This window comes from Equus przewalskii, chromosome 10 (genome assembly GCF_037783145.1).
Source record: "Equus przewalskii isolate Varuska chromosome 10, EquPr2, whole genome shotgun sequence".
Lineage (NCBI taxonomy): Eukaryota > Metazoa > Chordata > Mammalia > Perissodactyla > Equidae > Equus > Equus przewalskii.
This window is the reverse complement of record NC_091840.1, coordinates 32673846-32697487: the sequence shown is the minus strand read 5'-3', so window position 1 is coordinate 32697487 and position 23642 is coordinate 32673846. Positions and strand designations below refer to the sequence as shown.

The 23642-nt window shown below is 48.6% G+C and overlaps 1 protein-coding gene and 2 long non-coding RNA genes across 6 annotated transcripts; 1 reads left to right on the top strand and 2 right to left on the bottom strand.

Annotated features, from left to right (window-relative positions):
• Positions 1 to 346: 346 nt before the first annotated feature.
• LOC139074071 (uncharacterized) lies at positions 347 to 5663 on the bottom strand. Its single transcript, XR_011523401.1, has 2 exons — positions 5558 to 5663; positions 347 to 2629 (listed from the first exon to the last, which is right to left on the bottom strand). It is a non-coding gene; the product is annotated as an uncharacterized lncRNA (long non-coding RNA).
• MTMR4 (myotubularin related protein 4) lies at positions 1475 to 23439 on the top strand. 4 transcript variants are annotated; one of them, XM_070562270.1, is made up of 19 exons: positions 1475 to 1580; positions 2744 to 2782; positions 6520 to 6609; positions 6967 to 7083; positions 7624 to 7706; positions 9508 to 9668; positions 9780 to 9876; positions 10075 to 10188; positions 11010 to 11206; positions 11458 to 11586; positions 12106 to 12217; positions 12715 to 12910; positions 13143 to 13328; positions 13404 to 13574; positions 13726 to 13880; positions 17675 to 19076; positions 20494 to 20604; positions 20851 to 20939; positions 21160 to 23439. In XM_070562270.1, the coding sequence occupies exons 2-19, from the start codon at positions 2780 to 2782 to the stop codon at positions 21335 to 21337; spliced, it is 3591 nt and encodes a 1196-aa protein (XP_070418371.1). In that variant the 5' UTR covers positions 1475 to 1580; positions 2744 to 2779; the 3' UTR covers positions 21338 to 23439. The 4 variants fall into 4 exon arrangements, with proteins under 4 accessions (XP_070418371.1, XP_070418372.1, XP_070418373.1 ...); XM_070562271.1 differs by lacking the exon at positions 1475 to 1580 and adding an exon at positions 1712 to 2110; XM_070562272.1 differs by lacking the exon at positions 1475 to 1580 and adding an exon at positions 2293 to 2380.
• Positions 10575 to 17009, bottom strand: LOC139074068 (uncharacterized). Its single transcript, XR_011523398.1, has 3 exons — positions 16779 to 17009; positions 15757 to 16079; positions 10575 to 13614 (listed from the first exon to the last, which is right to left on the bottom strand). It is a non-coding gene; the product is annotated as an uncharacterized lncRNA (long non-coding RNA).
• Positions 23440 to 23642: the final 203 nt, after the last annotated feature.

The following is a 23642-nucleotide window of genomic DNA, read 5'->3' as shown; positions in this document are numbered from 1 at the left end:
GTCTCTGCCTAGAATCCAGCCTGGCCTCTCCATCTTACTAACCGTATCTATCCTGTCTCTATTACCTGGGGCCTGAGCCTCTCTCCATCTTTCCCATATACAGTACTTTCAATTTATAGAAATTTTTGTCTGATATTGGCCCTTGGGAAAACATGGTGTTAACTGCACGCAGCCTCCTGACTTCTATTTCCCCTGATTTGGGGAAAGAGATATGCAGAATTAAGCTCACTACTCTAGGCAGCAGGTGATGGAGCATTGAAAAATGTTGAAATCCCTTTAAGCACCATCACTATAGTAAGTGCTGAGAATGGATAAAGTACAATCATTGCCTTGAGGGAGTCCAGTATTCATTTAACAAATATTTATTAAGCATCTGCTAGGTTGCAGACACTGTTCTAGATCCTGGAGTTAAAGCAGTGAACAGAGGCAAAGTTCCCGTTTTCCTGGAATTTACTAACTGTAGTAAAAGTTCCAATGTTCTATAAACAAAGAGGCACGTGAAGACATTTTGGCCCCATGGCCTGGTATTAACGCATTCAGGCCCACTCCCACACAGAAGCTATCTGCTGAGAATCTCAACTGTTCTCCATTTCTGTCGGGCTGGTGGTATCCCCGGGCCAAGGCGACCTCCAGCGGCCACCCTCCGCCATGCTGTCTGCTCTGGCTCTCCAGACGATAGGAGGGGAGGAGCGAAGAGCTGGGTCCTCGGGAGAGTCCTGTTCCCCACCCCCTTTATAGAGCAGGAGGTCGCAGCTAGCTAGTGACAGGTTTCCTATCTCTCAGGTGAGAGATCTTTACTCAGGACTGACCGCACCATGCAGGTCGTGAAGAACGGCAAGGTCGATGACGATGAAAAGTGAGAGTTGGAGGGACCCGTCAAAGCGCGAAAGAGGGGAAACCCTCCCGCCGCTAGTCGGACAAGACTGAGACGGAACCTCAGGCCCAGCCCTCCCTCCTCTCAGCCTGGGGTGGGGGGGGGGGTCTTCTCTCCTCTTCTGGCTTTCGGACCGGATGGCCGCAGCGAAACCAAAACGGGAAGCAGATAACCCGAAGGGCCACCAGGGAATTATTTGAGAAGTAACCCCCAGGAGTCGTCGTCACCGGAAGTGGCTGTAAAGCCTGTGCCCCTTCAAGGCCCCGCCTCCAATTGCGCTACCAGTAGGCGACAGGCCGCCCCCACTTCCGGCCCCTGGAGCCATAGCTAGCAGCCCCCCTTTTACTGCTCCCTGATTGGTTGCCGCAGGGACGCGCTGTGATTTCCCATTGGTTGCGTCTCCTCTCCGGCGCCGCTCCTCCTCCCTCAAGGTACAGTCTCGCCTCCCGGCACCCGATAGGCTAAAGGCTGGGAGGGCGTCTGCCCTACTTGACCAATGAGCGGCGTGAAGAGTGAGGGCGGCGGCTGCGTGGTGGGGGCAGGGCGGGACTTGCTGTGGCTATTGGCCAGGGCGGGCACAGGCCAGAGATACGATTGGCTGGGGAGAGAGGCACCGTGGTGGGGTCGTAGCTGCGCGGCCTCAGCAGCTGCGGGAGACGGAAGTGGTGAGAGCGCGGCATCGGAGGGTCGGGCGGACGCCGCCTGGGTGAGTCACCGTGCCCCGTGCACTGCCAGTCCGGGAACCGCAAAGACCGTGTCTTGCCCGGCCCCGCCCCGACCCCACCGGTTTTTGTGAGCCCCGCCCTCTGTCATTCGGGACTCCGCCTCCGAGTCTTTAGGCTCCGCCCCTAGAACCTGGGCACCTGGGCTCCCCTGCCAGCCTGGCCCGCCCCCCGGGGCCAGATCTCCTAGGTCTGGGAACCCTGGGACTCCCAGGTCTTGTCCTTGTCTCTCTCTTCGTTTCCCTGAGGCTGCGTGCCAGTGGGCGGTGAGGCAGCACCTCTGGCTTGTCGCTTGCTGGCTCCCCCATGAGGAAGGGTAGGCTGTGATCAGGGAGGAGGGCAGGACCACGGATGGAGGCGTTTATCCCCGCAGCCTTCCTACGGACACTGCTGGACTGCTCTTGAGCTCAGAGAGGAGGCATGAAGGAAAATGTCAATGAAACCTGGGCCTGGCTCCCTAAGAGGGCCAAGGAGGCCCATCCTGAATTTTCTGTTGCTTGGGCCCATTTGACAGGTACTGACTCCGAGGCCTGGGCTGGCCTGATTCTGTCCCTGTTGTGTGGCCTCCTCCCACTAACCTGCACCCCACTTGGTGTCAAGTACATTCAGTAGGCTCTGTCCAGCCCTGCTGCCTTTGATCACAGGTTGTGGTCCCCTCCCTCTTGTACTCTGCTTTGGACTCTGCTCCCAGTAAACAGGTCAGGTGGGTGCTACTCCCAGACTCAGAGGCTGGTAGAGCATTCCGGTGGATTTGTGTGCCCATCAGGGCCAGCAGTGAGTCCTGGTAGGCAGCCTCTGTCTCTTCAGAGTTGGCAGTTCTTTTGCTCTCCCACAAAGAAAAGGGTTTGGAGTGTTCTACTTCTCCTTCTAGATCTGGGAATCAGCACTCTTGAGTTCTGCTGAAGAATCTTGGATGACACTCATTCCTGCTCCAGAACTTTGTGGCTGACTTCATGCCCTGCAGAATCACTTGTTGCTTTCTCCCCATGTAGCTCCCATTGCCTCTGTCTGGCATGTACAGAGGCTGGATTCTCTGGGAAGGAAGAGAATAAGAACTGTAGAGAAGTTCAGGAGTAAATGTGTGGCATTTGTTGATTCTATGGTGATGTAACGTGTTCTTTACTCTTATGTTTCTGTCTCCTTACAGTGAGAAGCAGGCAGCCAAGACCCTCACCAAGGTAGAATGGTGAGTACTCTCTCTTAACTCAGACCATTGTGTTTCTATAATCCTTGTGTCTTTCTCCATGAAGCTGCCCCGCCCCTCCTGGACCTTGAGCTCCGGGTTACTCTGTTCAGCTCCTAAACAGGTTCATCTGCCCTGGAGATAAATTAGGGTTTCTTTAGATTGCAAAACACCAGGCAATATACTGGCACTGGGACAGGAAGCCTCAGAAGTCTTTTTCTGCATGTGTTATGGCATGCTTTCTCCACACTACCACTGGCTCTCTCAGCTCTTCATAATGGCTCTTCTCTTGCTTTTCCTGGGTCCCTGGTAGAAACTCTCTGTTCTGGTCTGAAAAGCGAGGCCTCTTTTATCTCAAGATCCTTGTACTTCCTAGTGGGCCCCTTGAATATTGTGGGTACTGTATTAGGAGTGACTCCACTAAAATTGTGGGGCTTCTCCAGCTCCAAAGTGCTGCTGTCCATTAAGCTACTGCAGGCAACAGCTGACTGGATATACAGGATACCACCAGGATAGCACCCTCAAGGTGCCCAGGATATCACTGTGTGTGTGTGTGTGTGTGTGTGCGTGTGTGTGTTTATAGTGCTCCCAAATACTTTTCATATTCTGAGAACTGCCCTTCTCTCACCCCAAGTTCAGGGAACTCTTTCAGCCCTGAGAGCTAGGAGTAGGAAGCAGTGAGATGTGAAGGGAGTGGAGAGCTGCGGGCCCTGGCCCAGACCAGGCCCTCGCTCTGGCCATGTCTCTTCAGTTCTTTCAGGTGTCCCCTGTGCTTAGGGACAGCTTAAGGAATTCAGTTGGTGAGAGGACTCCCCCCTTCCCTCCACAGACATGTGGGTATGTGGTGTGTGCAGTATTGTTTTGGGTTCTTCTCAGAGAGCCTGCTGGTCTGGGCCCCCACCAACTGATAGCCCTTCTCCTTTTTCTCTTCTGTGATACCCTGAAAAGACCGTGGGCTTCAGAGTCAGCCTGGTCTTAATCGTGAACCCTAGCACCACTACTTCAATACCTTAGGCAGATTGCACATATTCTCTCTAAGCCTGACGTCTCACCGTAAAACAGGATAAAGCTTACTTCATGAGGAGTTAAAAGATTTTAGTGAGATAATGTTTAAAACATATCTGGCTCATAGTAGGCACTTAAGGAAATGTCAGGTTTCCTTCCATTCCTCCCTTCTCCTTTCTCCCAAAACTAAAACTAAAGCCCTGGTTTCTGAAAGTTACCAGGCACAGGAAGTGTGGGGTTCCAGCCAGCTCCTTCTGTGACTCTTAGTGACATTTTGAGCTTTTATCACTTCTTATTTCTTGGCCCTCTACCCAACTCCCTCCATCCCCCTACCCTTGGGTTTCAAGTTTTGTTTTTGCATAGCTTCTGTGGTCCATAGTTCCAGCTTTTCTCTTTCCCAGCTTAAGAAATTCTTTCTCCTCCAAGAAGGACTTTCTTACCCAGAAGTCAGAGGATGTGAAACAAGGGAGAGATGCGGCTGAAGGAGTAGGGCTGGGCAGGGGCCGTGGTATAAAAATCTCAGAGAATTTCCCTTTCAGGAGTGTGGAATGGCCGAGCTGGCACTAAACCAGGGGCAAAAAGGGCGCGGGATTTAGTGAGGTCAGGGGATTGGAGGACACTACAGTGGTGGGGTATGGCAGGGGTATGGTGGGTGGTGGTTTTGGAGGGAAAGGAGGAAGCCTTGAAAATGGAAAGGGCATGAGGTGGAGGTACGTGGGCTCCATCTTGGGAATTCAGAGCAGGGGGGAAACTCAGAGAGGAGAGGGCGTCGGGACGGACATGTGAACAGAGTGGTGTGAGGTGGCTCACCTGGGAAGATGGGAAGTGAAAAGATTTAGACGATCCCGCCTTCCCCTCTCACGCCGTCTGGGGGCAGTCCCACAGTCCAGACTCCTGGAAGCCCCTGGACGTCCCCTGAGGACGCCCTCCCACGCAGCCGAGGGGCTGCAGGGAGGGAGGATCCTGGGGCTATGGGCGGGGCCCGGAGGGTCCGCCCCGCCCCCGCCTTCTCCGCGCGATTCGGGGCGCCCCCCTCGCCTCGCTCCCCCCTTTCCACGCTCGTGCCGGAGGGCGGAGCTGGGCTCGCTCCATTGTGGAGAGGAGGGGAGAAGCGCGCGGGAGCCGCACCGAGGCCCCGCCGCCAGCGCGCTCGCCTCCAGGCCGCCGCGGCTGCACCTGGCGGACTCCGCAGCCGGGATGCGGCGGGCGCCCGGGACTGGCGGGCAGCGCAGCGGGTCCTTGGACATGTGCGCTGGCTCAGACCGCCCGCGATCATGAGCCTGACCGCCCGCGTTTCCTGCTCCATGCTCAGCTGCTTCGTAAGTGCCAGCCCCGCCTGCGGAGGCCCCGGGGCCCCCAAGGCTTACTGCACCCTCAGCCCCGCCCAGGGCCAGCCCTTGAGATTCCGAATTTCAGCCCATCCCCCTTCCCAAGGCCCCTGGCAGGGGAGGCGGGTTCTCCCTTTTCTTTCTTGAACTTGCTTTAATCTTCGGATGCCAGGGATTGTCGAAGGCCAGGGATGGAAATTCTGTGCCCCATCTTGGCCCCGCAGCCACTGCCCTTGACTGCAGATCTCCAGGCCCCGCCCTGCAGGGGTACATCCTTTTACCTCCGCCTCTCCATCTTGGTCCCACCCGCAGCATTCTTGCTTGGGGATGTGGGATGTGGCTAGTAGGCCCTCTGGGATGTTAGGGGGCTGGTCGGGGAGCACAGGATGTTTGCGCTGTCTCCCTGGCTCCAGTCCCCTCCCCCTTCCACTATTCCATCCCTCACCTGACACGCCAGTCTTTTCTCCTTGACTGTCCCCCAGACAGCCTCTCTTCTCCATCTGCCCTGCCTCTGCAGGCCTCCGTACCTCTGCATCATTCTCAGTCCTCCCCTCCTCCCCTTCTGGCTTAATGCTCCTTCCCAGCTTTCCCCATCTGTCCTCTCAGATGTTCCCACCCCTCCCTTCCTCACCCCCCGTGGGTGTCTGTCAGGCCTCCTCTCTCTCTCCCCTGGCTGTCCTTGGGTCTCCTGGTTCCTCCCAGGTGTCTGGATCCCCTCTTCTCCCCTCCCTGGTGGTTGGGAGGGGAAGTTACTTCTGCTTGCTATGGGTGTTCCTCAGGAAATCCCCTCAGATCAGCAGGCAGGGCAGGTTGCTTGGAGCTGGGGGGGGGGGGGGGGGGGTGCTTGTTAGCAGCGTGGGCCTAACTGGAAAATCAGCTCAGCTCCAGAACACATCCTCCTTTTGAAAGCATCCATGAAGGCCCTCTAGAGGCATGGGACTGAATCCTCCAACCCACTCCTCTTTGTCTCCTTCACCCACTGGAATGAAGCCTCAGTGGCCTTAGGTGCCTGCTTTCCTCCTGTCTCTATAACCAGCTGCCACACTGGTTCCTTTTCCTCAGGGTAGCACTTCCTATTCCCACTTCTGTCTTACCCTTACAGTAGTCTTTCTCTTCCTTAGTTTTCTCTCCTCCTCCATTTGGAAAATTTTGGTGGTTCTATAGGAGAGTCCCTCTTTGTGGAGCGCGGATTCCAGTTCCTCTTTGAACCTTACTCTTCCCTTAGGCTTAATAGGTTTGAGTACTCTGTCCACTTCACCCCTCCCACCAGGCCAGGTCTCTTTTCCCTCCTCTGGTGACCAGAACCTTTATAAGGGTGTATGTGGGTTTATTGAGGGGAGGGGAGCAGAATGAGGCCTAATGGGCCAAGTGGAGCCTGGTGACTTAGGGCTGAGGCCTTCCCCACAGGGTGAGGAGGGCCCCCCCAGCCTGGAGTACATCCAAGCCAAGGATCTGTTCCCCCCCAAGGAACTAGTGAAAGAGGAGGAGAATCTGCAGGTAAGGAGGAGTTGGGGACCCAGGGTGGGTGGAGCTCCCTGCCCGGTTGAAAAACACCCTCCTTTTCCTCTCCCCCCAAAAATATCTCTAAGAAGATCTAGTACTGGAGTTCTGGCTTCTTGCTCCGCGGTCTCTGGAGGGAGGGGAGTCTGCCTGTGTGTGCATTGTGGAGGCTTAGGCCCAGAAAGGAGAGGCAGCTTTCCTATATAGCCATTGCCTGGTGCTGTTACCGTGGAGAGGACTCTTCTGTCCTGCCTTGGCCTAGCTTTTCCAGAGGGATCCCACAGATCAGGGGTTGGGGAGGGGAATGAAGGGGTGACTCATTTCTGGACTGAGGGTTCCTCTGCCCCCCGGCAGGTGCCCTTCACAGTGCTGCAGGGTGAGGGAGTGGAGTTCCTGGGCCGGGCAACTGATGCCCTCATTGCCATCTCCAACTACCGGCTGCATATCAAGTTCAAGGACTCTGTCATCAACGTGAGTTCCTGTCTTGTTCTCCCACACTCAGACCAGAATCCCTGTGAGGTTCAAGATGAGATTGCTGCAATGCTCTACTTAATCATGTCTCCAGAAAGTTGGGGTTCCCTTCTTTTTCTCACTAACCTTTCTTTTCCTGCCTCACTCTCCTAGCTATGAGTCTGTCTTTCTGTCTCTCTCACTTATTCCCCCTTCCCCTCTTCTCACTTTCCCCTACCCTGTTGCTGGCCCTTCTAAGGGGCACAGAGGCATTGTTGGAAGAGTGCCACTTACCAACTGTGTGACCTTGTTCATGTCACCCAAGTGAGGCTCAATTTTCTCCTTACTAATCAGGTGTGAAAACACCTGCCTTGCAGGGTTCTTGTGATTATTAATTGGGGTCACAGATGTAGTGGACCCAGCACAGTCACAGGCACTTAACAGGCCCTCAGTAAATGTCAGCTTCCTTCCTTCTGTTGGCACATCAGCATCTGGGTGAGGGTGGGGATGGGGAGTGGTGTGGAGTGGGGCTCTGAACTCCAGTTTGCCCTTCCTCTAAAGGTCCCCCTCCGGATGATTGACAGTGTGGAGAGCCGTGATATGTTCCAGTTGCACATTGCCTGCAAGGACTCCAAAGTGGTGAGGTGAGGACAATGGGGCCTCACTCAGGTCCTCTCGCCCGAGTCCTGCCCACACCTCTCTGCTGTAGGGTTTCTATGAAGCAAGAAATGAAAATACTGCCTCACTTTCCCTGTTTAGAAGAAAAGGTGAAAATCCTTTCTGGGTTGGAAGGTCGGTTTACTGACCCACAGTATCTTGACCAAAGAAGCAGGGATAATGCTCAGCTTGTGGGGTTGTCATAAGGACTAAATGAGATAATGTGTATGAAAGGACCTGGGATGATTTCTGGCATACAGCACTCACATTGTTGGTTCATTTATTTATTCATTTAACATGCACTTATGGAGCACCCTACTTTGTGCCAGACTGTTCTAAGCATTGGGGATACAACAGGGAACAAATAGACAAAATTTTCTGCCCTCATGGAGCTTATAGTCCAATGGGGCAATACCAGCAGTAAATAATAAGTGGGTAACGGAAGTTCAATGCTGTGAGTGTAAAGGTAAAGGATAGAGCAGGGACAGGGGATATGCAGTGCTGTGGGTGAAGGCTATGGCTCTCAACAAAGTGATCAGAGAGGGCCACACTGAAAAGGCTGCACCTTTTCATTTGAGTCAAGACCTGAAGAGAGTGACCATGCGGGTATTTGGGGGAAGAGTGTGCCAGACAGAGGGAACAGTGAGTGCAAAGGCCCTGAGGTGGATACATACCTGGCATGTTGGAAGAATGGCAAGGAAGCTAGTACGGCTGGAGTGGAATGCACATGGGCGAGGATAGTGGGATATAAGAACTGAGAGGTAAGGGGGTGTCAGGCTGATGTAGTGACTTGCTTTTACTTTGAGGGAAATGAGAAACCACAGGAGGGTTTTGAACAAAGGAATGACGTGATCTGATTAATGTTTTATAGAATCACTCTGGCTACTATAATGAGACTAGATGGAAGGAGGATGGGGGTAGAAGCTGGGAGACTAGTTGAGAAGCTATTGCAGTTACCCAGGTGAGAGATCATGGCCTGGCTAGGGTGGTAGCAGTCAAAATGGTGGGAAGTGTCAGATTTTTGAAGGGAGAGATGACAGGATTTGCTGACAGATTGGATATGAGAGAAAGAGGGGTCTGGGATGACTCCAAGGATTATTAAAAGATGCCCAGTTCAGAGCCTGCTGTGTGCTTAGGTCTGTAAGGATTCAGAAGGAGAATCCACATTGCTCTTCCCTTCAAGGAGGTTAAAGTCTAGTTGCTGAAGGAAGGCATAACATCTAGCGATATGCTGTGAAAAAACGTACCATTTAATACTCTAAGCACGTTAAGAATGAGAGAGGAAGGGGTCTGGGGAATGGAGTAGCCTGGGAAGGCCTCAAGGAGAGATGTGGGACTGGAACTGTCTTCAGAGTATCAGTAGGATGTGGCTAGGCCAAGAGGAGACGTTATTAAGCAGAAGCAAAGAAACAAGGAGACAGGAATAGTGTGAGCAGGACTTCCTGCCTGAAGCAGAAGGTTTGTGTTAGGAGTCACGGGAGGTAACACAAGGAGCAGCAGACAGTCAGGGCCTTGGGGTAGCATTTGGATTTGATGGGAGAAATGGTAGGGCCCCATTAGAGGGGATAAGTATGTCTCAAGGACAAGAGTTCTTGGGAAGAAAATTGTCCCAAAGACAATTTCTCTTGAGTGTTGGCCAGGGTCCCTGGTCCTCCCCAGAGTCCCCATGCCTTACCTCCTGCTTTGCAGCCTCCTCTCCCCACAGCCTTTCTGTGGCCGTGTTTTTGACCCACATGACCCAAATGCACACCTCCCTCCTGCCTCACTCTGTGGCTTCTTGCCTGGCAGGTGCCACTTCTCCACTTTTAAGCAGTGCCAAGAGTGGCTCTCGCGGCTAAGCCGGGCCACAGCGAGGCCTGCCAAGCCTGAGGATCTCTTTGCTTTTGCCTACCATGCCTGGTGCCTGGGGCTGACCGAAGAGGACCAGCATACCCACCTGTGTCAGCCAGGTGAGGCCAGGCTGTTTTCTTTGGGAGACTTCTCATCTCTTGGTTCTCATCCGTCCTCCACCCCGGAGATGGCGCTCTTGGATGCTGACAGGTGTGGGAACTGTGTTGCAGGAGAGCACATACGATGTCGGCAGGAGGCTGAGCTTGTGAGGATGGGCTTTGACCTGCAGAATGTGTGGAGAGTCTCGCATATCAACAGCAATTACAAGTGAGAGGGCAGCGGGTGGGGAACCAGAATACCCATCCAGACTCAGACCTTGTTCACGTGTGGAAAGCTCCATGGGCACAGTTCCTGGCTCTGGGAGGGAGGAGGGCTCCCATCCCTCTTCCCACAAAGCCGTCCCTGTGGATCTTGTCATCACATGTCTTAGATCAAGCTCGGTGACCCCATCTGGTCTCTTCTCAGATTATGCCCCAGTTACCCCCAGAAGCTGCTGGTTCCTGTGTGGATCACAGATAAAGAGCTGGAGAACGTGGCTTCCTTCCGCTCCTGGAAGCGGATCCCTGTGGTTGTGTATAGGTGAGGAAGTGGGGGATGCGAAGTAGGGAGGACACTTTTTATGCAATAAGGAAAGAGACAAATGAGGAGGTTTATGGCAGCCTGGTTGACTGAGAATTGACACCCTGCAGGGCATGAAATAATTTTTAAACAAAACCTGCCTCAGTTTTTTTCTCCTAAAGATGAGGCTTTGGAGAGTATATTCATTTTACTTGTTTTTAAGGACATGTGTGTGTGAAATACTGCATTAGAACAGGGGTTGGCAAATTGTGGCCTCGGAACCTAATCCAGCCTGCAGCCTGTTTTATGTACAACCTGTGAGCTACGAATGGTTTTTACATTTTTAAAGGGTTATTTAAAAAAAAAAAAACAAAAAACAGAAAGAAGAATGTGTGACAGAAACTGGCTGTGATACACAAAGCCAAAGATTTATTGTCTGGTTCTTTACTGAAAAAGCTTGCTGACCCCTGCACTAGGACATTGTAGCTAAAACACAGTGAGACAGGTAGTAGCCATGACGTTTGGAGGTATGTGTGCTCTGGGCTCAGGCTTGTTCTCCTGTTCAGTATCTGTACTGGGAGCAGGTGCCATGCAGATTTGATGAGTCAAGGTCACCTTGCGAACACAGAGCCCTTTTGAGAAAAGTGTGTGGCAGCGCTTGGTAAGCTCTGAAGCCATCCAGATGTGTTAAGGGCTTTGGTTGCCATTGTCAAGGCCTGGATGCACTGGTAGCTGCTGTTTGCTGTTTGCTGGAGATCTTGGTCTGGCCCCCTGGGGTCTTGGTGGTAGGTCTCTTGGGGATGCGAATGCCAAGGGCATGATGGTTTCTTCTGTTTTTTCAGACACCTGCGCAATGGGGCAGCCATCGCCCGCTGCAGCCAGCCTGAGATCAGCTGGTGGGGCTGGCGCAATGCTGATGATGAGTACCTGGTCACGTCCATAGCTAAAGCCTGTGCCCTGGACCCGGGGACAAGGGCTACTGGAGGCTCCCTCAGCACTGGGAATAGTGATGCCAGTGAGGCATGTGACACTGACTTCGGTAAGGTGTGGATGGTGCTGGCCCCCTGGGGAGCAGGCCTCCACTTTGGCCTCATTGGCTTCCAGGGAGCCCCCAGTGAGAGGATGGGAAGATAACAATACATAGAGTGCCTGGGTCCCTGCCTTTTGGGAGGCTGTGGGGTGTGAAGGGTCTGTAGTTGTATGTTCTTCTCTTCTGAAAGGGAGTGCCCCAAGGTAGGGTGAGGCTGGGCGGCTGGCTGACCCAGGGTCTTCTCCCTGCTGTGTATTTAGATTCCTCCCTGACTGCATGCTCTGGAGTGGAGAGCACAGCAGCCCCCCAGAAGCTGCTGATCCTGGATGCTCGATCCTACACGGCAGCAGTGGCTAACCGGGCTAAGGGTGGAGGCTGTGAATGCGAAGGTATTGTTGTTATCCCAGTGTCTGCAACCTGTCTGTGCTCTGGGGCGTTTTGGTGAGGAGGGGGCTGGGGGCAGCTTGTGTAGTAGAAAGAGCCAAACAAACCTGGCTTGGAATCAGGACTCTGTCCCTTACTAGCTATGACTATGATTAAGTTGCTTAATCTGTCTACATTTCACTTTCTTATCTATAAAATGAGGATGATACATGCCTTGCCAATTTGTTGGGATGATTAGAGGTTACACATATAAAATTATTAGCATAGAGAATTTACCATATATGGTTATTACTAATAGTACCACGACTATCATTTGTCATTAATATTATTATTACTTCCATTAGTATATGGCATCTGAGCATCCAGAGATAAAAGGGTGATTTAGATTTCCAGGGTATATTTAGTTCCCATCCTGGAGTGTTCTGCCCTACCAGGGAAGCTTTGCCCACTGGGGCTGCTTTTGTCGTGGATGCCTGTTTCCAGGACGTGCTTTTAAGCTCCACTCTCCTCTTTTAAATTTACAGAGTACTACCCCAACTGTGAGGTGGTGTTCATGGGAATGGCCAACATCCATGCCATCCGGAACAGCTTCCAGTACCTCCGGGCGGTGTGCAGCCAGATGCCTGATCCCAGCAAGTAAGTGTTCCCTACTCTGATTCCATCCTCCCTCGTCTCATCCCTTCCCTGGTACTTCTTGTTCTTGGAAAATTAGATGGGGAAATGGCAAGTGTGGAGGTACGGGAGACCTGAGGGCCTCAGCACAGTGGGCCAGTTCCAAGAACACTTCTTGCACTTCTCAGCCAACACTTTGGCATGGCCACAGGACATTGGGTTCCTTTTGTTTGGATCACTTGTCCTACTCAAACAACACAGAGAACTGGGGAAAGAAATTGGCTAAGTGTGTATGTGATGCTTCCCAGTTTCTCTCTCTGTCCTAAGAGTCTCTCATTTGCTTCAGGTCCTGTCTTCCCTACCTTCCTGCTAGATATTTCTTGGCAGAAAGGCCATGGGCTGGACCTCTTGGCTTCAGCCCTCACTAGGGACTTTATTAGGTGTAGCTGGCCGTGGGTGGTGGAAAGCCTATTGTAGCCTCAGTGCCCTTGGTGACAGACTTGATTTATGCTCTTGTGTAGCTGGTTGTCAGCACTGGAGAGCACCAAATGGCTGCAGCACTTGTCGGTGATGCTAAAGGCAGCTGTGCTCGTGGCTAACACAGTAGACCGGGAAGGCCGGCCTGTGCTGGTCCACTGCTCAGACGGCTGGGACCGCACGCCGCAGATTGTAGCCCTGGCCAAAATACTACTGGACCCGTATTACAGGACACTGGAGGTATTGAGAAGGGTTGGGTGGGAAAGAATGGAGGGAAAACGGGGTGGGGAAGGTGTCATGCCCTCTGGATCTGTCTTGGGGATCTTTCAGTAGAGGACATTGGTGGCTTTCAGTCCTCTTCTAGGATCAGTTCTATTCTCTGAAGCTGCCAGCTTCTGCTTTGGCATCCCCTGGGGAGTGGACACTAGCCTTTCCAGAGAGGCCCTGTGCTTGAACTCTGTCTTCTTTGTAGGGCTTCCAAGTATTAGTAGAGTCTGACTGGCTGGATTTTGGACACAAGTTTGGAGATCGCTGTGGCCACCAGGAGAATGCAGAGGACCAAAATGAGCAATGCCCTGTGTTCCTCCAGTGGCTTGATTCTGTTCATCAGTTGCTCAAGCAGTTCCCCTGCCTGTTTGAGTTTAATGAAGCATTCCTGGTAAGTCCCAAAGCCTGTGACCAGGGTTGGGGGATGCGGGCCAAGGCCCCAGCTACAAGCTATCTTGGCCTCTAGGTAAAACTGGTGCAGCACACGTACTCTTGCCTCTATGGCACGTTTCTGGCCAACAACCCCTGTGAGCGAGAGAAGCGCAACATCTACAAGCGGACCTGCTCTGTGTGGGCTCTCCTGCGAGCTGGCAATAAGAACTTTCATAACTTCCTCTACACACCTGGCTCAGACATGGTATGTCCGAACCCTTATCCTGTAGGTGCTGCTTGGAGACCTGTAGGGAGAACAGGCGAAGTCAGTTGGGAGAATGTAGGGCCAAAGGCTTAGGGAAGGAAGAGGGACCTGGAACATCTCACAAAACACTAGTATGGGGCTGCTTCCCTAGGTCCTGCATCCTGTGTGTCATGTCCGGGCCCTACACCTCTGGACAGCTGTTTATTTGCCAGCATCGTCTCCATGCACACTTGGGGAGGAGAACATGGATCTTTACCTTTCCCCAGTGGCTCAGAGCCAGGAGTTCTCCGGCCGCTCTCTGGAAAGGTAAGAAGAGCCCATCTTGCTCTCCCTCTCTCCACTAGGAAGCCAGTAACTGCTTTGTGTCTTGCCTAAATGCTGTTCTCTTTCTTTTATGAGCTATTTAAAAGCACCTTCTTTAGTCAGTTGAAGGAGAAACTTGGCCCAGGACTTGTAGCTAGCCTCTAGTGCACTCTGTGTGTTTTCAAGGTCCTCTCTTAAGATAAGTTATCATGATTTATATAACCAGTTTCCTATTGGTCAGTTAGGTGATTTCCTTTTTTTTTAATCGTTACAGAGAGTGCTTTGGTTAACATCCTTATGTGTGCATGCTTTTTAAAAAATGGTAAAATACACGTAACATAATATTTATCATCTGAATCATTTTTAAGTGTACAGTTCAGTAGAGTTATCTTTTATGTGTATCTTTGCATTTGAGATAGATCAATCGATCGATCTTTGCATTTCTGCCAGATAAATTCCTAGAAATGCAAATACTGGGTTCAAAGGATATGTACATTTCAAATTTTGATCTTTGTTTATTAGTGTAAGATTTTTTAAAGTTAAAATATAACATATTATTGGTTGAATATTATAAAGGAAAACAAAAACCCACCCCCCTAAATTACTGGTTTTAGAGTCTTGGGAGCTGAGTCCATTTTCAGGGGCCCAAGGAGAGGCTTCAGGAATTCTGTGATTTTCTCCTTCTCTATACTATGCAGAATTTGGGTATAGATTCATAAGTTGACTTTTCCAGGGAGAGGGGCCATAACTTTATCAGATTCTCAGTAAGTTCAGTGACCCATTTAATAATTGTTGCCTTAAATCAATATCTAATTTTTCAATTCAATAAATGTTTCTTTAATGCCTACGAGTTGCCTAGTACTATACTAGAATTTAAGGGCTGTACCAAAGAAATAGAAGATATTGATCTTATTTAAGATACTTGTAAAAAGCTGTAAGATAAGATGTATGACAACTAGAAAACAATTCTAAGTCAGCATCTAGGCAAACAAGAATGTATGTGATTCAGAGCTGTTGGAGAAATGAGAAGTGAGAAGGGGTCATTTGGTGACTGTTTACCCAGAGAAGTTTTCATGGAATACCAGGCAGGAACCGTGGCTTTTTGTATCCTTAGTATCTGGCTCAAGGCCTGACACATAATAGGTGCTTTAGTAAATGCCTAAATGAACAGACAAATGAAATAAAGGGCGCTGTGAGCTTCGTAACAAGGTTAGTGGAGAGAGGTCCAAAGGAATTAGATACATGAGCGAGAGTTTGAAAAAAAAAAAAAAAAACACCAGGAGCTGGCTGGGGTTGGGAAGGGGCTATTTTGAGGAATAGAAACAAAATATATCAGCTAGTTCATTGAGGGCTTTAAGCATTACACTGAAGAATTTATTTTGGTTCCGTTGTCAATAGTAAGTCATTGTAGGAAGTCACTGTGAACTGGTGATGATGGGATTTTTGGAGAACTAATCAATGAGCAGGGTAGTTGGAGGCACAGAGACCAGCCAGCACTGTTGTAATTCAGATATGAGGGGATGAGTCCTTGGAAAAGAGAAGGGATTAAATTCAGAGATGTTATAGAAAAGTCATTATCAGGCTATAGAGTTGATTGAACATTGGAGGGTGGAAGAAAAGAGTAAAGAGGACCAGTCAAAGACACGTCCCAAGTCTCTGAGCTTAGAAACCAAAAGAATGCTAGTATCATCTATAGACACTGAAAAGTTGAGAATTCAGTTCGGGGAGAAACAGGAGATGCAGGCAGGTTGGGATTGAAATATTGACAGCAAAGAGGAGGTGTGCTGTAGGCAGTTCAAGATGGAGCGCTGGATTTGGAGGAATAAGTAGTATAAAAGTTTTAAAGGAAATAGTTTCTTTAACAGCTGACCTGACTTACCTTTGGTCCTACCTTTCCCTAGATCAAAAATGTCCTGCCCTCTTTTCTTTTCTTCCATTAAAGTCCAACACATTCTTCTATACCCAGCTCAAATCCTACCCTCTGTGTGTAGCCTTCCCTGACACCCTAGCTGGATGAGTTCTCTCTTTGTCCTAAACTCCTCAAGCATTGTTGTCTCTCCCAGCATTGTCAATTAAACCTTTGATGCACATAGAAGTCAGCTGTGGAGGATGGCAGACTGTCGATATCCTTGAATCCGGGTGAAGACTACACAGGAGTTCTTCATACTCTTCTCTCTACTTCTTAAGCATGTTTGGAAGTTTCTGTAATAAGTAAAACAAAAAAAGGAAAAAAACAAAGTTAGCTGTGGTACTTTTTAAAAATACGGATGCCTACGTCTCACTTTTGGCCATTCTCATTCAGCTGGTCTTGAATGGGCCTTAGTTGTCTGTGTATCTAGAAGATCCACAGGAGTTCCTGATATACACCAAATATTGAACTCCACTGGTCTATTTCATTCAATTGGTACCTAGCAGTGGAAACTTGATGTGGTTAAGCTCATTCTTTCACTTCTCAAATTGTTTGAGTAGCCCTGCACTAGGTGCTGGGGATTCAAATGAGACACAGTTCTGCCCTCAAGGCACTTTCGTAGAGGGAGATAAACTAGTAAGCAGTAAGTGCAATAATATGGGATGCACTGAGCCACGTGTTTTGACATGGATTATTTTCTTTAATTCTCCTGGTGGCTTTAAGGGGTTGGTTCCTTACCTTTCTCCCATAGATGAGGGAACTCAGGCTTAGAGAAGCTAAGGTCACAAAGCTAAAAGCTTTGCCAAGCTGGGATTTGACCTTGGGGCTCTAGAGACTGTAATCATGACTCTTGCTCTTGCCTTCCTGGAATTTCATATCACACACACACACAAAATTGATCAGAAAAGTAAAATCAATCACAAAAACACTTTTAAAACATTACAAGTTTCAAAAACCAAACCCTTGAAAAAGAATCAGCTGTATTGTTCTACCTTTAGGGGTTTTTCTGTATGGATTGGACTGAGGCATCTGAAAATAGGAGTCCTGTGAAGTCACCACTGTTTCCTGGGGAATTTCCCTGAAGTTTTCGTTGCTCTAAGGTCTTTGAATTGTATTAAAAATCAGGGCGGTCATTCTTGAAGATGTTTGTTACCCATTTGGTGTGCTGGAATGCCGCTAGAACTCTTTGAGTGCTGTATACTAGGGGAAGTTTCCATGGTGACATGGGAGTCTGAGGAGCATGCTGCTGTTAAGTGGTTGTAAAAAGCTGTGTTTAGGAATAATTTATAATAGGGAAAGTTGTAAAAATGAGGAGTTTTGAGTGTAGTCCTAATAAGTTTGTGGTTGGTTGCCTATGTTTTGTTGGATCCTCATAGCATCTCTACAAGGTATAATTTATTATCATTTTACAGGGGAGGAAATCAAGTGTCTGAGGGGTTAGGTAACTGACTTGTAGTCACATAGCTAATCAGTGTCAGAGAGAGCTAATATCGTCCAGCTCCAAAACCCATCTTCTTTCTGTCCTGCCATGTGTGATAGAGGCAGAGGGACATTAGGCTTGAGGCTTAGGTGTGTTCCTAGCTGCAATAGTACATTTAGAAGGCATCAGCATAGAAGGTAGTTGAAACCAGGGTTGAGATTGCCCAGTGAGATTGTGTAGGGTGAGGACTGATAAAAGCTGAGGGCAGATCCTGGGTTTTGAGGCCAGGGTTCATGTCCCACACTTTTTGCAGAGTAGCCTTGTTGCAGTGAACCTTGGTATTTTGTAATCTTAATTGTTGTTAGGGCTTGTGAACTCTGGTTTTGATAATTGCTTTGATGACCTGAGTCTATGTATTGGAGGTGGCTCACATTTTCTGACCTGGAGGTATTGTGTTTGTCATTCCAGGTTACCTAAAACCAGATCTATGGATGATCTTCTTTCTGCCTGTGACACAAGCAGCCCCCTGACTCGCACATCCAGTGACCCTAATCTGAATAACCACTGTCAGGAGGCCAGAGTAGGCCTGGAGCCCTGGCACAGCAATCCCGAGGGATCAGAGGCAACCTTTGTGGAATCTGGGGTAGGAGGTCCTCAGCAGCCTGTAGCAGAAATGAGTCTTCTTCCCCCTCTGCCCAGCAGCCAGAAAGACTACTTGAACAGTAAACCTTTCAAGAGTCACAAAAGCTGTTCTCCAAGTTACAAACTGCTTAATACTGCAGTGCCCCAGAAAATGAAGAGCAACACCTCTGATCCTGGGATTAAAGTCCTGGAAGAGACTAAGGCACCAGCTCCAGACCTTTGTGCCCAGAATGAGCTGGGTAGGACTTTAGATGGCACAGAGGAGCCACCTGAACATTGTCCTGAAAGAGAAGCTGTCGGCGCACTCTCTAAAGTCATTTCCAGCAAGTGTGATGGAATTTGTGATTACCCTGAGTCTTTCCGGGACTCCCTTACAGGCACCCCACAACAGGCCCACCTAGACTCTGTGCTAGGTGTGCCTTCCAGATGTGCTCCAAATCACAGTTTGGGCACCCTTTGTGACCCACCGAGCACTACCTGCCAAACTCCTCTGGACCCAAGCACTGACTTCCTCAGCCAAGATTCCCCAGGGTCTGTAGCAAGTATCTCCCACCAGGAAAAACCCAGTTCTGTGCCAGATCTGATTCATGGGGAGGAAGACACTGGCAAAAGAGGGAATAATAGAAATGGGCAGTTATTGGAAAATCCTCGCTTTGGGAAAGTGCCATTGGAATTGGCCCGAAAGCCAATTTCTCAGAGCCAGATAAGTGAGTACTCTTTTTTAGGGTCCAACTGGGACAGCTTCCAAGGGATGGTGACTTCATTCCCGAGTGGGGAGACCACCCCTCGGCGGCTGCTTTCCTATGGCTGTTGTAGCAAAAGGTCAAGCAGTAAGCAGATGCGTGCAGTGGGGCCCTGCTTTGGGGGCCAGTGGGCTCAGAGAGAAGGGGTGAAGTCACCAGTCTGTTCTAGTCATTCCAATGGACACTGTACTGGTCCAGGAGGGAAAAACAACCGGATGTGGTTGTCTGGTCACCCAAAGCAGGTCTCCAACACAAAGCCTGTTCCACTGAGCTGCCCTTCTCCAGTGCCTCCTCTCTACCTGGATGATGATGGACTCCCCTTTCCCACGGATGTGATCCAGCATCGATTACGGCAGATTGAAGCAGGGTACAAGCAAGAGGTGGAGCAGCTACGTCGACAGGTGCGTGAGCTTCAGATGAGGCTGGATATCCGTCACTGCTGTGCCCCTCCAGCAGAGCCCCCCATGGACTATGAGGATGATTTTGTAAGTATTCACCCACTGCCATTCATCCATTCATTTATTCTGTCTGTCCAACCTTCCATCCATTCAACATTCATTCATTGGGTCCTTGCTGTATAACACTGAGTTAGGTGGTTGGGCTGTAGGATGAAAGACATAGTCTCTGCTCTCAAGGAGCTCACAGTCTACTGGGAGAGACAAGCAAACAATTAGAATGATGTTCTTAAGTGTTGTGATTGAGGGAAGCATGAGGTGTTGGGGGCCAGGGTGGAGTGAAAGGTCAGGGAAGGTTTTCCTGAGAAGATAATGCTTGAGCTGAGTGCTGAGGAATGTGTCATGTTTAGTTAGGTAGACAGTGAAAAGGAAATGTCATTTGCAGAAGCATGGAAGCAGTAGGTACTCTAACATAATGGCTTGCACAAAGCAGGTAGGGTGTGTGCATGTGCATATACTCTCGTGCTGGGACCGTGAGGGAGGGAGTTGGGTATTGCAGTGGGAGGTAAGGGTCAGCTTGAGTGCCCTTCTTGTTTGGATTCTACACTCAAGGCAATAAAATTTTTGGCCAGTGAGTAACACGATCAGGTTTGTATTTTAAGAATATTGCTCTGGCAATAGTGTGTCAAGAGGATGAGGCCGTTGAAACCCGGGTTGGGAGGCTGGTTAGGATGTTTTGGAATAACCTAGATGAGAGATGATGAGGACCATCCAGGCTTCGCTGTGGTTGGAGGCCCCAGGTCTGGCACAGCAGTCCCTGGGGAGCTTCTAGGAGTCAGCTTCTTGACAGTAATATCCTTTCATCCACATAAGCACTTCCTGTCCTCCTATTAAGACATTCCCACTTGCCTGCTGCCCACTTGCTGGGATGGGATGGCCAGGGCTAACAACTTTTTACTATTCGGGGTGATGATTTAGAACAGGAGTCAGCAAACTTTTTTGGTAAAGGGCCGGATAGTAAATACTTTAGGCTTTGTGAGACGTATAGTCTCTCTCACAGCCACTCGGCTTTGCTGTTGTAGCACAAAACCAGCCATAGACAATATGCGAATAAAGGAGTCTGGCTGTCTTCCACTAAAATTTGATTTACAACAACAGGTAGTGGGCTAGATTTGGCGTGTGGGCTATAGTTTGTGAACCCCTGGTTTAGATTGTAACAAGAGAAATACTCTTTCCATGCTGTGATATAGCATATTGGTTAAGAGCATGGATCTGAAGCCAGAACACTAGGTTCAAATCCCAGGTTTACTACTTATCAGCTCTTAACTTTCTCTGCGGCTTAGTTTCCTTATTTGTAAAATGGGGATGATAACGGCACACATCATAAGATTGTCATGAGGAATTAAAGAAGTTCACGCATGTAATGCACTTAGAACAATGCTTGACACATAGGAAACAAATGTTAGTGATGATGAAGATGATGTTGACGTTTTTGCCTTTTCTTCAGACATGTTTGAAGGAGTCAGATGGCAGTGATACAGAAGATTTTGGTTCTGATCACAGTGAAGACTGCCTCTCAGAAGCAAGCTGGGAACCTGTTGATAAGAAAGAGACTGAGGTATGTCCAGGCAAATATGTGGTGGGAACTTCTGTGAGCCAGTGAGTTCTCCTATTTCTCAGAGATGGGTGACATGCTATAGACTGAGCTCTCCCCCTAGATAAGTGTTTTCTTCGTAGGCAAGTAGTCGCCAACTCACTCTAAAGACAAGCCTTGTTGTTTTCTCCTGGGATGCTTTCCTTCTTGCAATGTTGCTCTTCACTTCATTGGCAAGGACCTGGAATTTTCCCTTGTGATTTCTGTTAGGTGACTCGCTGGGTTCCAGACCATATGGCATCACATTGCTATAACTGTGACTGTGAATTCTGGTTGGCCAAACGAAGACACCATTGCAGGTAAGATGTTTTATATGATTTGGTACGGCTTGTAAAGCAATGAGGTACATATATATGAACTAAATTGAATTAATCTGAAAATGGAGACATATTTATAGGAACTATTTTTGTTTTCTCTCAACTTTTTTATTTACTCATTCATGTAAGGCCTTTTGGAGTGTCATTCATTCTCAGTATTTTGGCATTTCTGATGAACTCTTCCCTCTTTGTGTTTTGGCAGAAATTGTGGGAATGTATTTTGTGCTACCTGCTGCCACCTGAAGTTGCCCATTCCTGATCAACAACTCTATGACCCAGTTCTCGTCTGTAACTCATGTTACGAACACATCCAAGTGTCTCGTGCCAGGGAACTCATGAGCCAACATCTGAAGAAACCCATTGCTACAGCTTCCAGTTGAATGCCAGAGGAGACGACCTGTTCAATTTTAGCAGGTTTGAAGGGAGGATATGCTTCAGGTGTAGTTTTGAAGGTTCCTTGGTGTGGCTCATGAAATCACAGAGCTCAAAGATACCGTCTTGAGAAATCCTCCTTGGTACCATGAGACTGGAGCAGAGGAATTCCAATTTGGCAAGAGGTCCTCTATTGGTGAGACCCTCACCTTGGGGTAATGGTCCTGGTCCAGACCCGGAGTCGAGAAGCTTAATGTTGAGTTGGTGACTCCAGCTTCTTTCTCCTGGGGGGTCACAAGATGATGATTTCATAGATACTGCCTGGTGATGCGTGCCCCAAACAGCAATAGAAAGGCATATGTATAACCAAACTCCAAGTGAAAACCAGATCCATCTCTCCTCCACTTTGAAAAAAGCAGATTATAGTATATAAGATAGGAATTCCTATCCTACTGAAATGAACTCTACCCTGTACCTCTGTGCTCTGTGTCTGTGCATGAAGGCTCAGTCTTTAGAGGCACTCCCTCTAGTTGCATTAGTTCTGTCTTTCTGTGGAGTTTGGTTTAAAGACTGGTTCAGCAAGTGGAGCTTTTGCTGTATTTTTCACTTGGCTCATCGGCCAGCATCAGTGAATATTCAGTTTAGGGGGACAGTTCTAGGGAGTGAGACATTTTTGGGAGCAGAGGAGAACTCTGCTGATGTTCAGTCCTGGCAAAAGTCAGTTATTTTGAGGTGTGAAGGCAGTAGTCTCTGTTACTCAGTGGCAGCTCTTGAGGTATGCACTGTGAAGAATGAGAAGGGAAAAACAGAAATGATCCTTGTGAAATCTTTGCAGATTGTGCCCTACCCTTTGCGCCTGACTTTTCCTAGTTGTCCTGGTGCTAACACAGGAGCTATACCTTGATCCTCTCCTGGCATGAAAATAAAACAATGGGTTTTTTTTTTTGATGTGTTCCATTGCCCACTTCCCTCATGTTGTCTTTCCCCTGGCTGCTGCCTCCTCTGGGTCACACTGCTTCTTATCCTGAACACTTGACACCCTGAGGGTAGAATTTAGTGTTTGGTTTTTACCTCCTAGAATATGCTGTTTGGTATGTGAGGGTTTCAGTACAAATGCTGCTGTCTACTTCTGTGCACTTAACAATGGAACCCAAACAGAAGAGAATAAAGCCTTGATACCAAAATTGGGAGAGAAAATGTGTCCATTTGGACCAAACATTGTTTTTTTTGTTTTGTTCTTTTTCATCTTAATATGTACCAGTGGCACTTAACCAAAAGATACAGCGATATAGCTGTGTGTCATGGTTGGAACAGATACAGTCTCCTTGACCTATAATGAAACCACTAGGATTTCCTTTATACATTTTCCTTAATTCGTTGGTGTATAAAACGTAAATTACACTTAGGCTTATCCTGTTTTAAAACTATGGTAGCTGTCTGTCTAACTGCTACTTTCATGTTACTTCCTAGAAGAAAATTTTTTCTTTTGAAAATAACTAGGATCTGCATTTAGAACAAGAATTGTTATTTGTCCTGACTTTTTCTTCAGTCCTACAGAGAATCATCTGTGCTTTTATACTTGCCATGGATGTAACCTAAAAAGTTTTGGCATATTTAGGTCAGCCTAGCAGAACTTTTTTTCGTTTAAATGGAGTTGAATAATGAAGATTTTGTGTCTGGGAAATTCCTGAGATCATTGAAAAAGTAACAAACTATTCCTTGTCTAATATGTAAAATTCTTCTAGGCATTTTCTCAATCATTAAAATTTACTGCCAGTTGTCAGTGGCTTTTTAATTAATTTGACTTTCACTGCACTTCACTCCGCCCATTTTCAGGGGGAGCAAGATTAGTAACATTTGAGGAGACTGTATCTGTCTACTTTGTGTGGCTGTTTTGAGGGACTGTCCCATCAGTGAACATACTGCATGGCCTTGGAGAGAGTCTCTGGGCTCTAGGCTCAGATGCATTCATCAAATACTCCTTTCAGAGCTCTTGTGGGTGTAAGTGACATGATGTGGCCAAAAATCCAAACTGTGCAGCTGCGTTGTGACAAACATGCAATGTGCTGTAAAAACTCAATACAGTTTAAATAAAATCTCTATATTAGTGCTGCTTTGTTGGGTCTTTTTATTGATTTTAATTTCTAAGAAAACAATGCTCATTTTACCATAAACAAGAACCAAAACGTTACACCCCTTCCAACCGTTTCCATTTTTTTAATAGCCCTCTGTTTTTATCAGCACAGCTCCTGTCATATTCTTCTTTATTGATTAGATAGGGACTTATCCTTATGGATACTATAGAATTCTGTC